The sequence below is a fragment of the Ostrea edulis genome, chromosome 1 (assembly GCF_947568905.1).
Source record: "Ostrea edulis chromosome 1, xbOstEdul1.1, whole genome shotgun sequence".
In the NCBI taxonomy this organism is placed as follows: Eukaryota; Metazoa; Mollusca; class Bivalvia; order Ostreida; family Ostreidae; genus Ostrea; species Ostrea edulis.
Window position 1 is genome coordinate 2852213 of NC_079164.1, and position 17165 is coordinate 2869377.

General features: G+C 35.3%; 1 protein-coding gene across 2 annotated transcripts; it reads left to right on the forward strand.

Moving 5' to 3' along the window:
* Positions 1-16758, forward strand: LOC125664581 (uncharacterized). Of its 2 annotated transcripts, none has more exons than XM_048897402.2 (5): positions 1-525; positions 2001-2156; positions 4468-4606; positions 10711-10890; positions 14580-16758. In XM_048897402.2, exons 1-5 carry the CDS (start codon positions 35-37, stop codon positions 15102-15104), a joined length of 1491 nt encoding a protein of 496 aa, XP_048753359.2. In that variant the 5' UTR covers positions 1-34; the 3' UTR covers positions 15105-16758. The 2 variants fall into 2 exon arrangements, with proteins under 2 accessions (XP_048753359.2, XP_056006879.1); XM_056150904.1 differs by having other exon boundaries at positions 15-579.
* The last annotated feature ends 407 nt before the right edge of the window (positions 16759-17165 follow it).

The window sequence follows — 17165 nt, forward strand, 5'->3', positions numbered from 1 at the left end:
GGACCCTTAAAAAGCAAGTGAAAATGAAAGTAGGATGACATCCGACATGGAGAGTTCGTCAGACTCACCGAGTACCTCACACAGTTTAGACGAATGTAGAGATGTCATGCTTCCCAGGAGAAATTCATCGTCTCGTAAACGGAAACGAAAAAAGGATGATTGCTGTGGAACATGTCACAAAATATCGAAGTCTGTAAAATCAACCGAAGAACATGAAAGAGTGTCTGATTGGAAAATCTATAAATTAGATAAAATAGGCCTTTCTTACAAAAGTCAGTCTTCAACCGTCGACGATTTCTTCAGAACTGTAGAGAAATTTGGTTTTGGACCACTTTCTGATGAAAAGAGAGAAGTTTCCCTGTCGTTAACTCGGTTAACAAAAGAAATAATGACGGACACGTCATTCAACATGACACGAAAAGAGAACGCGGCATACTGTATTGGAGAACTCGAGAAGTGTGTGGAGGTGACGCGGGAAATCAAACCAGTATGGGGGAAACTTGTTACAGAAGGACAGTTATCTTGGTGGGTGTGTTTAAGATACAGAAACTTGTTACAGAGGGACATTTCTCCTGGTGGGTATGTTTAAAATATAAAAGCTTTATCTAGTGTCGGACATACATCGTAAGGTCGGGGGAGCTTGTATTTCAACAAAACGTAAATAAAGCAAGAAATATATTTTTGAAAAAATAAATAGAATAGAAAAACGAAACAAAATCAAATACAGATGTCACAGGAATGCAAACAGAAGACTGTACAAACCAAAGCAGTCAGATGGGTTTGATCGACAGTGGCCAGATAGCTCAGTTGATAGAGCACCTGACGAGAGATTCAGGGGGCTTGGGTTTGAATCCTGATCTGGTCTGTTGCATTTTCTTCCTTCTAAATACAAAACATATTAAATCATGCACTGTATACACACATACATAACTTAGAAGAGACAGGGAGTGATAGTCAACACAAAAATAAGCCTGACTGTAAAGCAGTAAGAAAAATGAAACACTTAGCGACAGTGAATGAAATATCAATACAGTGACCAGGATATTACTTTTCCATCAGATACGCTTTTGTCTTAATTTGGGATGATATGACATCATAATGAAAATGGAGTGAATATTTTAAGGCCTAAAATAAAATTTCATGAATTCCTAACGCAAACATAAAATGTGTCATTCTCTACCTAGAGTTCCATGCTCTCGTGAAGCTTGCGTAACGCGCCCTCTAGTGATCGAGAGAATGAAAATGTGTTTGTGAGACTGCAGCATGGCGTTCCCGACGACAGAACTTCCTTCTACTAAACGTCCATATGTCAAAAACGTAACTCTTTGTGGTAACGTTATAACAGACGGGAAGCACATAGTTAAAAACACCATTTATCAGTATTCCGAGGAGGACACATGGCAGGATGTTTTGGACGATTTAACGGGTGACGATGGAGTAGATTTCACTCTTGGAAAAGCTGACACTATTACCGTCTGTTTGACTCATAAATTAGCCTCGCCCGAAATTTTCCACCCTGACTAGCAGAACCTATAAGCGTGGCTCTCAATTCTGACCCAAATCTCAAGTATGTTACATTCAATGTGAAAAAATATCTGTCAAATTCATAGTTATTAAATAAACATTTTTATATTTGAAAAGGATATGCACAGACACACACTTACTGGGCAAAGAATCTGACAGTTTAAAACAAAGGTGCTGGATATCAAATTTAATTCCTAAAAGTTCTCAGACAATTTCCCTCTTTCCATTAGAATTTTCAAAAAGTACATGCATATTTCATGACTAGTAGGTCCTCATCTGACATTTTTAAAAGTTTCATTGTCAGAAAGGAAAAAAAAAATATTTTCCCTACCTACCGACCCATGTGGTTTACTCATGAGTCGGAAACAGCAAACAAACAATATTTTAATTGTGGCCTAAGAATTTTATATTGCTGATTGTTTATGGTTTTACGCCTTTTTGGATTTATTTCAGCCGATCTTGTGTACTTATTTTAGGTATCACGCACAGAGCCTTGTGTATCTGCTGAACTTTTACGAACAGTTGACGCTATTCCTTCGTGCCAGATCCATGGTAACCGCTCATCCCCCAGTGAAAGCCAACTACACAGCATTGCTATCATCATTTGTCCACATTTTTCTACTGAAAGCAAAGTGAGTACTGATAAATACATACGTACCAAACTCAAAGCTAATTCGCATGTACACAGTAATCACACATACCAAACTCGAAGCTAACTCACATGTACACTAGGGGTGAATCAATATATCGATATATCGAAATGTACCGGTATACGCCTGTCCAGCGATATACGATACAGTGTTTCGACGATACGATACGATATAATGTCGGGTTTAAAAATAGCAATTTTAATAGTCGGGATCGAAGTTCATAATTTAAAAATGGCTTCTAACAGGAACACGATTCCTCAGACTTTAATACCCTCTTTTACATTGTCAGTGATTTTTTTTGGGCTAAAATGCCACCGATATTCGGCTGTTTCCCCTCACTAAAATTAGCTATTTTTTCCCCAATTATATATATATGTTTTTCCCAATTTCAAATGTAGGGAAATTAGGCCATTTAAAAAAAAAGGTTACCGTATACTTCTGACAAAGTAAATACGTTTTTTTTTCTTCAGTTTTATTCTCCAAACCACTGCACATACAAAAGGTTTTGTAAAGAATATGTAAAACAATAGAGGCATCCATATAAGTAGATATGCAGCGAAGTATATAGCTTCCAGATGCACATTAAGCCATATTGTTTAAAATTTAGTTTGACCGCCATTTTTTGTAGGGTCAGGCTAATAACAGGAAGTGGCCAACAGTATCGGGTTTTACTAAAATTCGAAAAATACAAAACAGGAGAGACATTCTGGAAACTTGATTATTAATATAATACTTACAAGATTATGGGTACAAATGCTGGTGAATTAATAATTTATTATTTTCTTTATGAAATTAGACAATAAGTATTTCTTAGAAAAAGTAAATAATATATATACAAGGTGTGACTTCCAATATATATTTAATGTTAAATAATGATTTATTTTATGATTTTAAATCAGATCCGAAATAAACCTCAAACAAAAAAATTGTTATTTGATTATTTTATGCATTTTTACCATTTTAATTTACTATGAATGATTTTTCCCAATTTGAGGAAAATGTCGCTAATTTTTCCCAATTCAAAAGGAGGGGTGGTAATTTGAAAAAAAAAAACACAAAAAATCACTGATTGTGATCCTCAGACTTTAAATGTCATTGTTTGTTTTGTTATGAAATAAAAGATATCATGCCACTTCATTTTTTCATTTTGATATTTTACTTCAGAAAATGCTTAACTACATTGTAAATCCAATATATCGGATATCGTATCGGAAAATCTTGAGCAATACACACCCCTAATGTACACAGTAATCACACGTACCAAACTCAAAGCTAACTCGCATCTACACAGAAATCACACATACCAAACTCGAAGCTAACTCACATGTACACAGTAATCACACGTACCAAACTCGAAGCTAACTCGCATGTACACAGTGGTCACAGGAACCAAACTCAAAGCTAACTCGCATGTACACAGTAATCACACATACCAAACTCAAAGCTAACTCGCATGTACACAGTAATCACACGTACCAAACTCGAAGGTAACTCGCATGCACACAGTGGTCACAGGAACCAAACTCGAAAGCTAACTCACATGTACACAGTGGTCATACCGATTTTGAACATGATCTTGGCGCTTGCGAGTAAATGTACTGCATGTACATGGTTTTTCTACAATCTGGTCACTTACATTTTTGAGTCATCACCTCAGGTATCAAAACATTTCCACAGCAGGATTTTAAACGCTTTTATGTAGTAATTTACCTGTATAGGAATTTACCTGTACTGTATAGAAATTTACCTGTATAGAAATTTACCTGTTCTGTATAGGAATTTACCTGTTCTATATAGGAATTTACTTGAAGTGTATAGGAATTTACCTGTACTGTATAGGAATTTACCTGTACTGTAATTTACCTGTTCTGTATAGGAATTTACCTGTACTGTATAGAAATTTACCTGTTCTGTATAGGAATTTACCTGTACTGTATAGGAATTTACCTGTACTGTATAGGAATTTACCTGTACTGTATAGAAATTTACCTGTAGAGGAATTTACCTGTACTGTATAGGAGTTTTGACTTACCTTATCTGAAGGCTCAGTAGAGCTTCGATCCTATTCTCCTCAGTTATTTACACTTTGTTTATTGAAAGTCACATGAAAATGATCTTCAATAAAACAGGACTCAGAGTCTCTGTAAGCAAAGTATGAATAAGTCAGAGTGTACAGGCGAGGGACTACTAAGCGCCCTTTAAAGGGGAGATAATTAAGCACACAGAAGAGTCAATCATTTAGTATTGTTGAATTTTGAATATATATATATATAGTCCTTGTCTCCTATTTCAGACAAGGAGCTGAACTGAGGTGTGTCACAAGTATAGAGGGTGAACCTACATCAGCTGTTCCTGATTTACGTCTCGTCAATATCGGCAGCATGCAGGACATAGAAAGGAACTTCACTGTGTGTGTCATCAATGTGGTTGAGGTACTTGATTTGTAAAGCATGTGAATATCATCAGACTCTCGGGTACGAGATTATTTATCTCAGATCTGTAAAGCATGTGAATATCAACAGACTCTCGGGTACGAGATTATTTATCTCAGATCTGTAAAGCATGTGAATATTGTCAGACTCTTGGGTACGAGATTATTTATCTCAGATCTGTAAAGAGTGTGAATATTGTCAGACTCTCGGGTACGAGATTATTTATCTCACTTTGTCCTGACCATGTAGCACATGCAGAAGAAACTTAATTTGACAACAGTTTGTGTAGCTTCATCATGACCAGTTTGAATAAAACTTGTATGTCTGAGAAATCCTGACTACACTTATCTGTAATGAAAACTGAACATGTGAATAGTGGAATGAATTGACAAGGATTATCGCAAATCACCTTTGAATTAGAACGCTTTACCCGATATAGCATTGCGTTGTGTGACGACACAATTGAATGAGACGATTGAACAATTTGAATGACATGTTTGATGTAATACAACAAGAGTTTTCATTGGCCGATTACAGCCCGCCCACTTTCTCGAGCGGATTCAGTGTAGCTGGAGAACTGTACATAGCTCTCTGAAAAGATCCACCTCTTATAAAAACCTTCGATTTACGGGTCACAAAAAGCTGCGGACGGTTGAGGCCTGAAATCGGTGTATTCTTGTGTTGCTGTCTCATAAACTCAGTATAAAAAAATCTTAACACATTTTCCTACTATATACTTGCGTCCAAACATACCTTCAATTATTCATTAAAGCCACACACCACCCGAAAACTCGCAGCTTCAAATGATTTCGTTTGTTGACGTAGCCATGTTAGGTAGCCGGTCAATTCGAACTCTTGCTATTGGTATCTATTCATAAAATCGGTTGTAAGTTATGTATTCGCTTTTCATTTATTATCAACACGAATAATTAATAGAAATTAAAACATTTTTGTACCAGTTTTCGTAAAGGTAAAATAAGCTCTAGATGAACGAAAATGCTACATAAGGACATTAGATGGAGACCGGCCGGCGCGGCCGCTCATGACTAATGAAAGCCGCACTGCCGTGAGTTTAGCTATTTGAATAATTATCATTTAATAGGACTGGGGTGGTATATTATTTAAACAATTTAGCTAAAATATTTGTGGGGTATTAGTACACATCTAGACGCTATTGTGCCAATATGGAAATGAACCGGGATTCGAATTGACTGGCTACCTAACATGGCTACGTCTACGAACGAAATCATCAAAAGCTGTGATCCGAGTTTTTGGGTCGTATGGGGCTTTAATGAATATTTGAAGGTATGTTTGGACACAAGTGTAGTAGGAAAATATGTTATGAATTTTTTTTTCATTAAATTTATGAGACAACAACACAAGAATACAACTTTTTCTCTTTCTTCCTTTGAATTTTTTTTTCCATCTAGCATCTGGCCGTCATGTTTTCAAATGCTGACTACTCCCGAATAAGGGAATTTGGGCCGACTTATACATATGGACCAATAAGAGTGTCTGTTGCATTTCGCAATTGTATTACAAACAGATTCAGTTGTGTCGTCACACAACGCAATACTATATCGATCAAAGCAGGGTTTGACATTTACTTTTTTGAGCGCTAGACCAGTCGGGCTACTTCAAATGATTTTTACTAGACCTGACCTTACATCAACTAGCCCTGACCAACTTACCAGAGAAAAAAACCCTGGTGGTTTCTCCATATTTAAGTACATAATTCAAATGACAAACGTTAAGTTTAAACTAAAACGTACTTAATTGTCTCAAAAACATCTTTTAGTCTCGTCATTCAATTTAATGCTTTTATTTTCAAACGCATTTTCTGTTTCTTTAAATTCTACTCGGCACAGAAATTCTTTAGTCCTTTTGTTAGAATAAAATGGCCTCAAAATTTCTATTTCACAAGCCCTGTTTTGTTTCTTCCCAACCTATTCCTTTTTCTCTCTCGGAACATCCTTCCTTGAGGACGAGAAGTCGAGACATTCCCACACATGTGTCAACACCGAAAAATGGCTGTTTACGATGTAATTTATTAATTTGATATTCAATTAAAATAATCTGTTTTGGCTTTTTTAAACGAAAATAAATTCAGTTTATATCTATTTATCCGAAACATAACTTTACACACATTAACAAAGAGTAAATGTCGTAAAACATCACTTCCGACAGCGACTTATATATTAGAACTAAAAATAGAGATTTTGTCATCACACGGTTCAAAATTGCTCGCAAACTCTTTACAGTTATTTTTGTTAGTTAAAAATAAGATATCTTATGGTTTAAACTAAAGTTTCTTGCTTATTTTTTCAACACGACCAGTCGGACTAGTAAATCGATATTTTACCCGACCTGACCTATCATTTAGTAGACTCGGTCGGTCGGACGTGCCTTAGTGTCAAACCCTGCAAAGCGTTCTAATTCAAAGGTGAATTGCGATAAAGCCAAGAAAACTGCCACATGTGGTCCTCTACATCATACAAATTCAGTAAACTGATGATCTTCATTTTGTCCAAAGACAATTTCATTACTGTACAGTTTAGTGTTTAATTTCAACATGTTTTATTGAGAAACTTAATAGGACTGGGCAACAGGCATAACCTACATTGTATGCAGGGTTGGACGGTTAAAACCGCCCCCAGTTTTAACCAGCGGTTTTAACCGTCCCGGTCAACAGTGATTCATTTTGGCGTGCGTCCTGCGTAAATTACGCATTGAATTTGCTCAGGACGCATGGTTTCAATAACTGTGCATCCCGGTGGACGCATGAACATTCGAAATTATATGAAAATGTTTTCAACCCCCCCCTCCGGTAATTAGTATGAAATCTAAGCTCCAGAACGTACTACACGCCCGAGATATTCCGAATTAAGAATATTGATATTTCATTGGTCAACTCGCATTGCATTAACCAATGAAACCAAATGATATATAAGGCATTACGGCGGGTAAACAAAACTGGGAACTAGAATAATCCGATTCCACCGATTTTTTTTTGTTTTAAAACTTCCTAATCAGGGAAAGTTAACAAAATTTAAGTGATGTGAATGATAATATTGCCAGTAACTATATACGGGTAAAAAACAAACGCGGAGTCCCCGAAATCAAACGTCATTCCTGAAAACGAAGTAGAGGTTGAGAAAATTCGAAAGGTGAAAAAGATGTCATCAGAAATGACTTGCACTGTATTCTTGGCTAAGATTTGAGAAAAATGAAGAAAACGGAGAAAAAATTATTTATTGCAGCATTTGCACAGAACAAAAAAACTAAATGGCATGAACAAAGTAGCTAGGAATAAAAACTTCCATCATTCAACTTTAAGCACCTGAAAATCATTTTGCAATATGAACTAGCTACGAACAAGAATTTTCTGCAAATGATGGCTTGTAATAAAAAGCGAAATATTCATTCTCTAGAAGGGGGTGACAACACTAAGCTTCTTCCTTGACTTGGTTTGTTTATACCTGTGATTGTCAGGCTGTTTGTTTGAAATAATGAAATTTGGACTCATTCATTTTAGCATGGGACTCATTATTGTGATCAAGGGGAGTCCGCTGGACTCATATACCATTTTCAAAATGAATCACTGGGTCAATACTCCCTAAGTGGTCAATACTGGTCAATACTGGTCAATTGAGATTTAAACTGTCCATTTTCCTATTTTTGTATATTTTTTGCGAAGGTAAATTAAGCGTTTTCATTATGATATATGGATCAATTGGTTATCAATAATTTTCATTATATAATTAGATGTAATTTCATAAGTTTAATATATTTAGTTTGCTGAAACTGTGATCATAATATCTTCAGAACTATAAAAGAGGGTCACATATAGCATAACTGGACAATAGGATCTGCTTATACATGTATCTGGACAGATTAAGAATAACAGGTAGCTGCATGGACATTAAATAAACACAGTGATTTAATATGAATTGGGTGACAGATGCTGTAGATAAATAATGTGTTGCAATGTACAGAGCAGGAGATGTACCTGAGCACAGGAAACAGAGTTGACAGGTGTTAATTAGCATACTCTGGGACCAGAGAGGACCAGTGTACATGTAATTGTTATAAAAACATCACCAACACACCCCCTAAAATGTTTATTTAACAGTTAAATGAAGATTTGAAACAATAGTTAGTTCTTGATAAACTAAAGAATTTGAACAGAAATAGAAAACACTTCCCCCATCATACTATCTATGGCTTCAACAAAACATTTTGTAATTTCTATGATATTGTTGAGAACAACAACAAGACCACAGCAAGATGTAAAGACTGCAATGCTGTTGTCAGTACCAAAGTAATACGGCTACGAAACAGTTTTTAATTTTTACAATAAACTTTTATATCTTCCCCAATTTAATTGAGTCATTTACATTATTTATTTAATATTATGACTTGCAAGTATATTATAAACTGATAGTGTTATGAATTACAGTATTTACCATAATGGCCACTGAAACATTTAAAATAACCAACAACACAGACTATAATGACCAAACAATTTTCAATCAACCAGTATTGACCACTATTGACCAGTATTGACCGGTTTTAACCAGTATTGACCACCGGACCAGTCAATACTCATATTGACCACTTTTTTGCCAACCCTGATTGTATGTAGGCCCTCTCCCAAACACAGTTTTGTGCTGAAATCTGAATCAATTTTTGCTGAGGAATCCTTCCGAGCAGCACTTGATAAGAACACTGTCGGCTTGTTGTATGTACGTAAGATTATTCACACTGTCGGCTTGTTGTATGGATGTAAGATTATTCACACTGTCGGCTTGTTGTATGTATGTAAGATTATTCACACTGTCGGCTTGTTGTATGGATGTAAGATTATCCACACTGTCGGCTTGTTGTATGTATGTAAGATTATCCACACTGTCGGCTTGTTGTATGTACGTAAGATTATTCACACTGTCGGCTTGTTGTATGTATGTAAGATTATCCAACAAGCCTTATATCATTACAGGTATTTTATTTTTAATCTGTATTTACAAACAGCCGTACTTGATCTTGTCCCAGGCATGTATCAATTAAAAGTAGATCCTTTGACCCACTCACCTCTGATCGTTTGTCCCAGGCATGTATCAGTCTAATTAGAATTAGATTCTTTGATCCACTCACCTATGATCGCTACAGGTGAAGTGAAAGATCTATTTTTATTGAATTGTCTCATGTATGGATTGGTAAGTACAGGCTTTATACGCCCTATACATGTATCATGACAGCTGTTTGAAACAAAGGAATTTGATTTAAAATCTGTCAACTGTACTTGCTTCTTCACCCTCTGTGATGCATATTCATGTCACAGCCAATTATAATTTTTTTTTTTTTTAATAGATTCGAACCCAAGCGATATAAATTGCCTGTGATTCAAGTGACAGTCATGTGACCATTTCAGACGTTAACAAACACAAATAATGAATTAAAAATACTGACGTGCTTGAGGCAACAGAAACTTGTGTCAAATAGTTTATTTGGTGCTTAATCCATCAAGAAAATCAGATGACCACATTATCTATTTCTTAACTCCATCCTAATTTACTATTGGCATCAAATTGGTGTGCTTATGTCCCAAGGGTGTCCAGGTAGCACTCTCGCTTCTCACCGCTGCGACCCAAGTTCGATCCCCATGATTGGCAGTGGTTGTATGTTAGAGGGTATGGCGGTCACCCGCTCGGACACGTGGGTTTCCTCTCACATAAATGACCCCTTAGCGCAAACATCCATGCATCAAAATGGACCCCATTGGAAATAAGCATTTGAGCTTCCAGGGGTTATCCTTGGTATTTATGTATGTATGTTTGTATGTATGTATATACCGAATAAAGATTTATTTATCTATTTAACTCAGCTAAATTAGGCTCAAGTGATCTACATTAAAATTAATTAATCAACACATTCAGGTGTAATGCAAAATGAAAAAAAAGTATTGAAGGCAGAATATTTGGAAAGTATGACACTAAACATTTACATAGCTGTAGTGTACGATGTGAGTGTCATACACACGTTTTAACTTTTACAGTTCTTCAAGTAACGATATACTCGAATGATTTATTCTTGTTTATTTAAAGGTGAAGAAGACTAGAAGAAGAGGGGATTCTTTAGAGGGATGTGATATCTGTTCAGCTGTGTGGGATGATTTGCTAGCTCGGCATGCCGGCTGTCTGCTGCTGGAGTATCCGAATACACAATACGCCAGTAAAGACTGCGACACCAAAGTTATACAGGGGATCATCTGTATGGAAACACAGGTACTCATCCATGATGATGGGACGTTAGTGGGTGTCCCGTGTCGAGGATTACAGCCCCCTTGGCACGCAAAATATCGTTTCCCTGATGTTTTATAAAGAGGGGGCTCACTAGGGGCTATCAGGGAAACTCAAACACTCACAACCAAACATTTCAATTAGTTAATCGCTGTAACATGGCTGAAATATTGTCAAAGTGGCGTAAAACATCAATCCATCATGTGAAATTCGATGTTTATGAAAATAGTCTTTGCCCAAGTCAACCATTACTCCCCACTGTTAATTACAGCTCTGTCTTTTATAGAGATGTATAGGTGATATAAGGTTCAGCTTGTAGACTGCCATTTAAAGGGGCATTTGGCAATCTAATTAAAATCAAATCCTAAATTATGCTCACAATCGCTACAATAGGATCTGATCTAACCCCATAGGGGTCATGTCCACATGACCTTTCGCTTGGAATATTCATGAGCACTATCAGCAAGTCAGATTGCGCCATACAGACAATGATGGCTATTTAGGCGGTTCCTGGCAATTCGTAAACAAATTGCTGTAAACTCTCTCCCACAAAGTTTATTCAACACTGCAATATTGTATATCCACGCATAACGAATTTTAAACTTTCGCAATAATGCCTAATCTAATCCGTTCATACAAACAACAAAACGTACGATATAAACACCCAAATGAAATTAATTGTGAATTCCAATTTATATATGAATAGGGATGGGTACGATTTGAATAGTTTTCAAGATGGTTTACTTAAATAACGCGAGGAATATAATGCCAGTCGACAGAAACGGTGCATTATGACGTCGCATCTAGCTGCGGTATGTTTTCTTTCACACCAAACAATCGCAGCCATTTTCCTTGAATTGTGAACACTGACGATTTCAAAGCTGACCCACTGATTGACTGACATAAAGTTCATCTGAACATGACCCCTAGTCGGGTTATGTCAGATCTACTTACGCAGAGTATACGGTGCGGATCTAAGAAGTCTGATTTGAATTAGATTGGGGCATTTGGCTGCCACAATTATAGCAGAAAAAATTGACATGCCCGGGTTATGATTTTTTCTGCAATGCTTGCTACCTTCATCACCCAATGAAACAACAAAGGAAGCATTTTATTGTTTGATTTAATATCTCCTGAACTACTGTAGAGTCATTTAAATTCGTGGGGGCCAATTTTCGTGGATTGCTGAATTTTTATGGGTTCGTGGGGACGTAATATGTGTAACAAAGATAACTCTGGAATGTCTTTATCCGTTGCAGATGTAAATTCGTGGTTGAGGGGTACCCAGGAATTCCACAAAAATTGAGCCACCACGAATTCTAATGATTCCACAGTACTTGTATTTAATTAAAGGGGAGCTTTCATATATATTGTATATAGATTTCTTATGAAAATATCTTTCATTTCATGATCTTTGACCTTGACCTTCTTCAGAAAAGCAAGGTCATGATAGTCATCTTAGTATTAAAGCATTCCGGTCATGGTACCCCTGTGGTGGAGCGTTCACTTCATAAGCAGGAGGTCGTGAGTTCGAGCCGCATCAAGTGACGAGTCTAAGACATAAAATTAGGTAGTGAGAATCATGCTTTGGGTCTTTCACAAATGACCTTGAAACTGAGGTGTTGTGTCATGGCAGATGTTGGCACATTAATGAACCCTCACTGCTATGACATTGAACACTAAGCATAGGTCTAAATTTGTGTTACTTCACCTACAGATGGTGACGTCTTAATTGGAGAGAAAATTTTTCGATGGGATGCAAAACAAATAACCAAACATAATGTGTGATTTAAAGTTTGATTATGTTGTGACTCTTTGGGACTAGGCTTGGGCCACAATATGGGGTCAAAATTTGTCATTGGAATAGAGATTGATAAAATTCATAATAGCTTAACGACAGCAAGGCCAAGGTGACTCATTTGAGCTATATGTCCCATGAGACTCTTGTTGATATGTATATGTAAATCTGTGTAAATGAGGCCCAGATTCATGAGCAATTTCGCTTACAAAAATATAAAACCTCTCTATATCCTAAATTAGCATGTGTATTTTTAACATCATCTGTCATTGGAGTGAACAAAACATTAGTAGGACCTTTGGTGTTTGGAGGAAATTACATGTAACTGGAAGCAGAATTCTTTAGTGATTAAGTATTAAAGTTACCAGCCAACTTGGCTTATAGCGGTACTCTACCTCCAGCTATCAAAGATCAACCCAGGTAAGGGGATTTCTGAACTATGATCAACGCTAAATGAAAACACTGTTTAAAGTTTTATAAGTTTAATAAAGTGAGAATTAACCTTTGTAAATGTTAACAAATAATAAGTAATGATCAAAATATAACAAGTAGTAAAGTCTATGGAAATTTCACAGAAACAAATAAAGTTATATCAGAAATATGATTTAATTTAGCAAATGAACAACAATAATCTCAATAAATAGATAAGAAGTTCATGAAAAATTAACTAATTAAAAAAAAAATGGCAGGAATGTAGAAGACTAAAAAAAAATGTATGTCCCTACTGGGCCTCCTTACATAGACAAATGCTCAAAAATCCTACTCTATAAATAAACCAGTGAGGTGGAAAATATAAGAGAGATGAGCTACATCACCCAATATGAACTCTACTATTAACACTCTAGAGTTGAACTATCAACAATAAGGTAAAGTCTGGGCTCTAAAAATAACTGACCCAGAAAATAAACAACACCAAAAATATAAAGGGCAAAATAATAATAAATAGTGGTTCTAGAATTTACACCTGTTATCTACATGTCCTTAGACCAGGCTGGACTTGGTAAGGGGAACTTAAACTTTATAAAACCTACATCCTAAGCTTATTCCTAACACAATCAAAATACTAGAACTTATGAAAAACGTGCAACTAAAGCTAAGACCTAGAGTGCTGTTAAATCATAAGATTTTCCTAGCACAAAGGTACTAATGAAATAGTGCTGATAAACCATGAGGTTTTCCTGCACAGTAAAGAGGAACTAACCATGAGGTCGTGTTCCCCAACCCAAATGAAGAAAACTACACGAACACGGCTTTAAATACCCTAGCTAGGCCCAAAAATAGAAACCAATAAATATCAAAGATCCTGAGACTAACTTAGCCAATCAGAACACAGCTATCAAAAGTACTATGGAAAGACTGCCAACATGGATGACACTTCCTGTTTTAAAAGTAAAACATGTGGAATGTCAACACATGACCTAACTTAAAAACAACCAACAATAAAGGGGTTTTATGTAAGTAACAACTGAAAATTCAAAGTAAATAGAATTATCATACTGAAATACCAGCAAAACTAGCTAAATAGAGATTACGAAACCAAGGCTGTAAAATAAAAATAAAAACCACTACATACATAACATTTCTCAATGATAGTTTTTCCTGACATTTTGGGTAGAATTCACTTGTATCATATATTTTTCTACAAAAAAAAAAAAAAAATGGGGACTGTTTTTAGAAGTTTACAAATTTTGATCATTGCTGGTCGTTGCAAGTTAAAATGTAAAGTGAACTCTTATGACATTGTACAGAAAAAAGATGTATTACAAAAAGTTGTACAGTACTAAGTTAAAATAAAACTTGTGCAGAGTGTGTACACCTGGTATTGTAGAGGCACTGTAGATTTTCAGTACTTAATCAACATCTTATTGAATTTCAGCTGATTTTCACATGGCTGGAGGTGAGTGATGTTCATTACGCAGACATAAAGGAAGGAAATGTTTCAGAGAAAATGAGAGACACTCCGAGAGGAAGAAGTGCAGACATAAAGGAAGGAAATGTTTCAGAGAAAATGAGAGACACTCCGAGAGGAAGAAGTGCAGACATAAAGGAAGGAAATGTTTCAGAGAAAATGAGAGACACTCCGAGAGGAAGAAGTGCAGACATAAAGGAAGGAAATGTTTCAGAGAAAATGAGAGACACTCCGAGAGGAAGAAGTGCAGGCATAAAGGAAGGAAATGTGTCAGAGAAAATGAAAGACACTCTGAGAGGAAGAAGTGCAGACATAAAGGAAGGAAATGTGTCAGAGAAAATGAGAGACACTCCGAGAGGAAGACGTGGCATGATCTCCTACACCAGACCTTATGACTATCTGCTGAAGGATGATAGAGAACAGATACTGGAGTTTTTGTATAGATTAGGTTTACAGTCGGAAGGGAAATCTACTGCAGATATTAAGAATTAGAGAAATCTTTATTTAGATGTTTTGTATAGATTAGGTTTACTATCGGAAGGGAAATCTACTGCAGATATTAAGAATTAGAGAAATTTTTATTTAGATGTTTTGTATAGATTAGGTTTACAATCGGAAGGGAAATCTACTGCAGATATTAAGAATTAGAGAAATCTTTATTTAGATGTTTTGTATAGATTAGGTTTACAATCGGAAGGGAAATCTACTGCAGATATTAAGAAAATTAGAGAAATCTTTATTAAGATGTTTTGTAAAGATTAGGTTTACAATCGGAAGGGAAATCTACTGCAGATATTAAGGTAGGTAAATACTATTAGAAATTTCTGTCTATCAATTTTTTTTTCCATTTAAATAACTTTAACAACTCATAAACTAACTAAAACACCCATATTAGACATACCTTTGCGGGTTTATTTTTATACTATGTGCTACAGAGCACATATACCCCCAAATGCAAAAGCCAAATTTTAACACAACAATGCATGATCTCATGTTTTATTAAAAATATGCACCAAAGCACATCATATTAAGCTATAATATGTAAAAACCAATAGCTATTCATTTACTGAGAGAATTTTTAAAGATATCCAATTGAAAACATACACAATTGCTGTTTAATCTGCTCACATCTTTCAGAAAAAAATCACAGAATATCGCAATTTTGAAAAATTCTCAAAATCTAAATTGTTTACATGCCAGTTTTTCTTTAAAAATATGTAGCATTATATCTAAGGTTAACAAAAAAAACATATTTTACCATAGTTGACCAGAGATATTTCGCAAAATTGTCTCTTAAGTACGTAAACCCCCATTTTTAAATTTAAGTTTTACAATTATTCTTTGCACACTTTGAAAATAGTAAATTGTAACAGCAAATACAGTCTTAAAATCAAGATTAACAGAATATGACAATATATATATATGTAAAACATACTGAAAATTGTGTCCTACCAGACAATTAGAACACAAGAAGGGGGGGGGGGGGGGGGGCTCCCCACCCCTTCCTTTTTCTCACAATTTTTTTTGTGTGTGTGTTATTCTTTTTTTGTTTGGCTATCAATCATATACATAAAAATACCTACATGTTATCTCATACTTATAGAAAAAATAAATATAGTGTAACATATGTGTAGATTCTAGTAACTACAGCTCATGTTCAAATAATTTTGTTTCTTGAAAGTACTTGTGAAGAAGAGTTCAAATATTCAACAGCTTTGCTGATGATTTTCTGAGGATTTATAATTCTGGGTTTCTTTGAACCAAACACAAACTCACTAAAAACAGTTTGAATTCCACTGTGAGGGTCACGCCTATGTATGATTTTTAACTTGTTCAGGCTTAGATTGCAAGCTATGAGCCTTTTAGAGATCAATGTAGATATTACATTGCTCTGTACCATTGGAACTAGTGCGGACTTGATACTATAATAATTCATGGTAAATATATCTAAGATTCACATTTGAATGCTAAATTTGACTCGTACAGTTTTCGTAAACTACAAACATCGGACAAAGAATTTATAACTGGAACTTTGTAGTCGGTGTTTAAAATTTAAAACCGGATACGTAAAAGCACGGACTTTCCTTAAGAAAATTAGAGAAATCTTTATTTAGATGTTTTGTAAAGATTAGGTTTACAATCGGAAGAGAAATCTACTGCAGATATTAAGAATTAGAGAAATCTTTATTTAGATGTTTTGTATAGATTAGGTTTACAATCGGAAGGGAAATCTACTGCAGATATTAAGAATTAGAAAAATCTTTATTTAGATGTTTTGCATAAATTAGGTTTACAATCGGAAGGGAAATCTACTGCAGATATTAAGAATTAGAGAATTTTTTATTTAGATGTTTTGTATAGATTAGCTTTACAATTGGAAGGGAAATCTACTGCAGATATTAAGAATTAGAGAAATCTTTATTTAGATGTTTTGTATAGATTAGGTTTACAATTGGAAGGGAAATCTACTGCAGATATTAAGAATTAGAGAAATCTTTATTTAGATGTTTTGTATAGATTAGCTTTACAATTGGAAGGGAAATCTACTGCAGA